Source organism: Chrysochloris asiatica, unplaced genomic scaffold (assembly GCF_000296735.1).
Source record: "Chrysochloris asiatica unplaced genomic scaffold, ChrAsi1.0 scaffold00048, whole genome shotgun sequence".
Taxonomy (NCBI): Eukaryota; Metazoa; Chordata; class Mammalia; order Afrosoricida; family Chrysochloridae; genus Chrysochloris; species Chrysochloris asiatica.
The window spans coordinates 9,332,321-9,338,401 of record NW_006408566.1 but is presented as its reverse complement, the minus strand read 5'-3'; the positions used below and the strand labels follow the sequence as shown (position 1 = coordinate 9,338,401).

The 6,081-nt window shown below is 39.4% G+C and overlaps 1 protein-coding gene across 1 annotated transcript in view; it reads left to right on the top strand.

Moving 5' to 3' along the window:
• The window catches only part of AK4 (adenylate kinase 4), a 103,758-nt gene extending 99,355 nt beyond the window's left edge, over positions 1-4,403 (top strand). Inside the window, exons 4-5 of the mRNA XM_006862457.1 lie at positions 2,620-2,738; positions 4,265-4,403. Coding sequence (XP_006862519.1) covers positions 2,620-2,738; positions 4,265-4,379 — 234 coding nt within the window. The 3' untranslated portion in view covers positions 4,380-4,403. The remainder of the gene's footprint in view (positions 1-2,619; positions 2,739-4,264) is intronic.
• The last annotated feature ends 1,678 nt before the right edge of the window (positions 4,404-6,081 follow it).

The following is a 6,081-nucleotide window of genomic DNA, read 5'->3' as shown; positions in this document are numbered from 1 at the left end:
GATACTACTCACTGGAGATTCTACCTTCCTCCAGGCCCTCTGGATCTAGGTTCCCTCTTGAAAGCTTGTAAGCCAGTCACTTCTTGCCTTTGTAGCTCCCCACCCCCCATTTTGAGTAGCCAATGTCCAAGTTGCCCATCCCTGTCTACTTCTGTGTGTGGAGGGGAACTAAGTTCATTCTTAAGATTTATTGTTCTTTCTGGAAAATACATGAATTAGTTCAATCTGATCATTCTTAACTCCAATTACTGGGTAATGGATAATATTGTTATCCAAATATGGAAAGGGAGGCAGTTGTACTAAATTGGGTTAAACTTTATGGAAAAGGTTCAACTTGAATAAATTTCTTTATTGGATCCCTTCCTCCTTTTCCTCCCAAGAATTTAGGATGGGGCCGGAGAAAGGCTGGGAGCAAAAGAGTGTTCTGAAAATGGAGATAGAAATACTGAAACTCAATATAAATGCTTCACATTTTGGCTCTGTCCAGACCTGCAAATGCAAAGACTGTCATAAAATTTGAGAAGGCTTCACTGAGTTGCTTTCTAAAGCTTGGGTTTCTCTGCAAGAGCATCTGTAATTACAATGCTGCTTCCAAAAACAGCAGATAGAGTGTTGGTATGGGCCACCTCTATCCATGTTGTGGCCAGCCTCCCCAGGAAGGAGGGATGCTGGTGCCCCAGCATCATTCTGCTCTTCCTGGAAGCTATGTTGTATTTGTTGGTGCTGTGAAGACCTGACAATGAAGTCTGAGCCTTGTGTCTGTAAGTGAAATAAGGGCGGGAATACAGATGGTATACAGCTTTTTTCCAGCCCTGTCTCTCCTGTCCGATGCACAGCCACGAAATACACATAGGATAATTATGTGACTTACTGATAAACCCCAGTGTAAGAACTCATGGGCTCAAGCTGTAATGGCATTTTAGTCCCTCTCAAAGTTATAAGGAACCCTGGTGGCACAATGGATCAAGTGTTGAGCTGCTAATTTGGGAACCCTCTAAGTCAGAACCAACTCAATGGCACACAGTCAAATGTGTAGCCAGTTTCTGATTATCTAATTTAGTTGACCAAGTCTTTTGGTTTTACTCTAGCCAGCTTTTAGACAGATTTATTTCTTTTGACTTGTTTCCTCTAGTAACTAACAGCCATCCCACTGTGAGACAAAATTCTGATGTGTCCAATTTTCGTATTTGAAAGTAGGTATGGTTCCTAAGAAGGATAAAATATATTGAAAATCAGATTTTGGGCCTGTTTGTCTGTGATTGTTCGTGGTGAATGTTTGTCTCTGATTATCATAGGTAATTGATAATAGGTAATAAAGTTAATATTGGATCGAGTAAAGTAACCTGAGTGAGATTAATCTCAGAGAAGCCAGGTGATGGAGTTCGAAACCTGTCCAAAGGTGGAACTGTTTTTCCTAGATTAGTACTTTTCCTGTGTAAACTAAGTTGGTTCTTTGAGACATTTTATTTTTCCTGTAAAGAATCCAGGCTTTATAATATATGTTAACACCATGGATGAACATTGAAAGTATGCCAAGTGGAATAAATCAGTCACAAAAGTTTAAATATTATATGATTCTACTTATATAAACTAGGTAATTGTCAATTAGTTGTTAGTGGCTACCAGTTTGGGAAACAAGAAGGAAAAGGGGGAGTTATTGCTTAATGGACACTGAAATTTTGTTAATGGTGGTGGGGTATTTGGAAAAGGAGATAGTAATGCTTAGTCTAAGGAGCTCTGGTAGCATAGTGGTTACGAATCGGGCTGCGAACCTTAAGGTTGGCAGTTTGAAAGTACCAACTGTTCCACGGGAGAAAGATGAGGCTTTCTGTGCCTGTAAAGATTTACAGCCTCGGAAACGCTGTACAGGGTCGCTGTGGGTTGGAATCGACTCGACAACACTTAACAACAACAACAATGGTTAGTCTAAGGAACCCTGGTGGCACAGTGGTTAAGTGCTCAGCTGTCAACCGAAAGGGCAGTGATTTCAAACCACCAGTTACTCCATGGAAGAAAAGATAGATCATCTGTTCCTGAAAAGATTGCAGCTGAGGAAACAACACGGGGCAGTCTTACTCTATCATATAAGATCACTATGAGTGGAAATCAACTTGATGGTATACAGCAACAATGGTAGCATAGTATGAACATAGCCTGTGAAATGGAATTATACATACAAAAATGGTTCCCAATGTTTGGTTACATACTTTTTCCACAATTAGAAAAAGCAAGAGACCAGTCAGACTTTAGAAAGCCAGGCAGTTTGTTGATAAGTTTCGGGAAATATTAAGAGGTCCATAGTGACATTGGGTAAAGGTAATTTGTTGAGGAAATGAGGGTTAAACTGTTAATGAAAAATATCATTTACCAATAGTACTGGAGTATGTTTGGAAAGATGTAAGGAGTTAAGAAGGATTTAATGTTATATATAAATAAGATCCACATACTGTTTAGAGTGCTATCTACTTTTTAACTACTCACCATTAGCATTTTAACTCAGGCCTAACTCATCATGTGGTATAAATCAAAGATGAACACACGGTTTTGCGCAAGAAAATCTTTAACCTGTGGAATGGCTCAACTGTTGGCCGTATTAACTTGTTCCTTGTTTATTTCTAGGGGATTGATGATATCACTGGTGAACCATTAGTCCAGCAGGAAGATGATAAACCTGAAGCAGTTGCTGCCAGGCTAAGACAGTATAAGGATGTGGCAAAGCCAGTCATTGACCTATACAAGTGAGTGTGCTCCAACATTTTCATGGTGGTGAGCCAGCTAGAAAAGTGTGGAGTCTGGTGGGTGGTGTGTTGGGCAGAGTCAGAGTTGTTGTTTTGGTTTTTAGGTGCCATTAAGTTGGTTTCAATTCATATCGACCCTGTGCACAACACAACGAAACATTGCCTGTTCTGCTGTGCCATCCTCACAATCATTGTTAAACTTTAGTCCGTTGCTGCTACCTACCACTGTGTCAGTCCACCTCCCTGGGCCTCCCTCTTTTTTGTTGGCCCTCTACTTTACCAAGCATGATGTGCTTCTCCAGGGACTGCTCCCTTCAGATAATATGTCCAAAGTATGAAAAACCAAGTTTCACCATCCTGGCTTCTTAGGAGCATTCTGGTTGTATTTCTTACAATACCGATTTGCTTGTTCTTCTGACAGCCCATGGTACTTTTAATATTCTTTCCAACTGTGCCAGTCTATTGCATTGGGGTAGTCGTCTCATTCTTCTCCTTCCCTCCACCTTACTAAACATAATAACCTTCTCCTGACAATATGTCTGAAGTATGAGAAACAAAATCTGGCAATCTTGATTTACAAGGAGCATTCTGGCTGTACTTATTCCAACACAGATTGGTTTGTTCTTTTGGCAGTCCACAGTATTTTTAATATTCTCTTCCAGCACCATAACTCAAATGCTTCAATTATTCTATGGTCTTCCTTATTCACTTTCCAACTTTCATATGCATATGAGGTTATTGAATTTACCAAGGCTCGAGTCAGGTATACCTTAGTCCTCAAAGTGACATATTTGCTCTTGAAAACTTCAAGAGGTTTTATGTAGCAGATTTGCCTCATTTGATTTCTTGACTGCTGATTCCATGAGTGTTGATGGTTGATCTGTGCAAAAGGAAGTCTTTGAGAACTTCAATCTTTTATCCATGTATTGTGATGTTATTTATTGATTGAGTTGTGAGGATTTTGGTTTTATGTTGAGGTTAGAGTAGCAAAGTTGACTAATGATTTGATTTTCAGAAGTCTATATTGAGGCTTACTTATGATTATTCATATAATGTTATAGGATAATCCTAACAATGTTATTTTAAAAATATGTTTTAAAGAGGAGGAAAAAAGCTCGCATTATGCAAACATGTTAGATTTGCAGAAGGTATCGATTTATGTTCAATGGGGCTGTTTTGTACTTTTGAAAGTCACTGACTGGGTACTTGTTGTTGTTGTTAAGTACTGTGGAGTCGGTTCCGACTCATAGCGACCCCGCACAGGGTTTCCGAGGCTGTAAATATTTACGGAAGCAGAATGCCTCATCTTTCTCCCGTGGAACCGCTGGTAGTTTTGAACTGCTGACCTTGAGGTTCGCAGCCCGATTCATAACCACTATGCTACCAGAGCTCCTTGAATGGGTACTCAGTGATGTGTAATTAAACCATTAGATCATGCTTGTTGTGTACCTAGTATCGTCATCTGTCTAAGTCGTATGTTAAATGGAAACTTAAAATGGCTTTCTTTCTTGGATTTTGTTTTTCAGGAGTCGAGGAGTGCTCCACCAGTTTTCTGGGACAGAGACGAATAAAATCTGGCCCTACGTTTACACACTTTTCTCAAACAAGATCACACCTATTGAGTCCAAAGAAGCCTACTGAGCTTGCCCAATGGAAGAACCAGGAAAATGTGGTCATTCATTCAATTGTGTGTGGAGTATTGGTGTCCAAATTAGAAGCTAGCTGATTCGTGTCTTTTCTAGCTTAAATGGTGAACTGATATGAAATAATGAGTAGAAAGAATTAAAGAAGAGCCTCTCTTTGACCTTTCCAAAGGAGGGCGCCCTAGACATGTTTAAGATGTCGCTGCACAGGTCTCAGGCCTTCATGAAAAATCAAGTATAAGCTGGATTTCAAATGGTGTATAATGTAAGCTCTTGCTAATTTTGACTGCCATGTTGCTGCTCTGGTAGCCTTTTTACATGTGAAGGGATTGGTCTCTGGTTCTCCCCTCAAAGGCTGTTGAACTACAATACCAGTTCCCTGGAATGTGCCCTTCTGGGGACAAGGGAATTGAAGCCAAATGCTCTTAGTGGTTGCTTCTCTAGTCTTGAGTGACTGTAACTATACAGTTCATTTTTTTTTTTTTTTTGGTTGAGTGATAACCTTCTTTTCCACATTAATGCTCCATTGAATCTCTCCTTTCCAGACATCCTAGAATTAAAGGATTTGGCTTTTGTTAGTTTTATTAGGCAGTATCATTTCTACTTTGTTCTCTCCCTTCCTAGTAATACTGATTGTTAAGTAATACTGGTTGTTGCTTTCATTCCTCTTAAATTTCTTTTCTAAGAGCTGAGAGATAGGCGACAATGTCGATTTCTTCATACACCAGGAACTGAGCTATGCAGAAGGCCTGCTCATCTGACCCTCCTGGGTTTACAGGGCTCCTGTTTTCTATCATGAGAAAAATTAAATCCCCCAAAGCTTCCTGGGAAACTTCAAAAACATGAGAAATATCACCCACACAAATATTGAAAGATCTTTATCTCATGTATAGAAGTAATAAGATCATCTGAAATTTTTGAACTAAAAGAATATTTTAGCTCTCTATTCAAGACAACAAAAAGTGTATTTTGAAAATGCTGCTGAATATTGATGTTGACAGTGTATTTCTCCTGCAAGTGGCCCAAACATGCCATAAATAGTAAAAGGCATGGAGCTTGTGAGGTTGAAGAAAATGTTGCACTCATTGTGCTGAGACTGAATCTGATAACTTTATGATTATGGGAAAACAAAACCTTTTCTTTAAAAAAAAATTTCTTCTATTCCAAAGATACTTTCTGTGGAGTGACCACAAAGTCTAGAAATATAGATAATACTGGTTGTTGTTGTTGTTTTTGTGTGTGTGTGTGCATTGTAATGCCTTATCAATAAACAGTTTATTAAGGTGTCGCCTGTTTTCCAGACTTGGTGGCCACTCTGCATAATTCTTGCTCTCCTCTGGGAAGGACAGTGACCTTCATTCTTGCTGCCTTAAAAAAAAGAATAATGCCTCCCCCCCTCCACACACAAATAAATAAAATACATGTCTTTTCTACATGCACCATGAATGATTGTTTTGATATTCCTGAGGGTAACTTCTGTCTAATCCTTCATATTGATGGGGGAGCATGTATGTGTGGAGGGGAGACAGGGGCTGTCTATTTCAGGACTTTTGTGATATTGATATTGAAACACGTTATTTATTCTCTGAGGTGTCCCATGAATTCCCAGTCAACTCAGTGCCATCCACTTTCTGTACAATAACATGCAACTACTTTATAAACATGTTCCAACTCGATGGCACCTGACAACAACAACAACA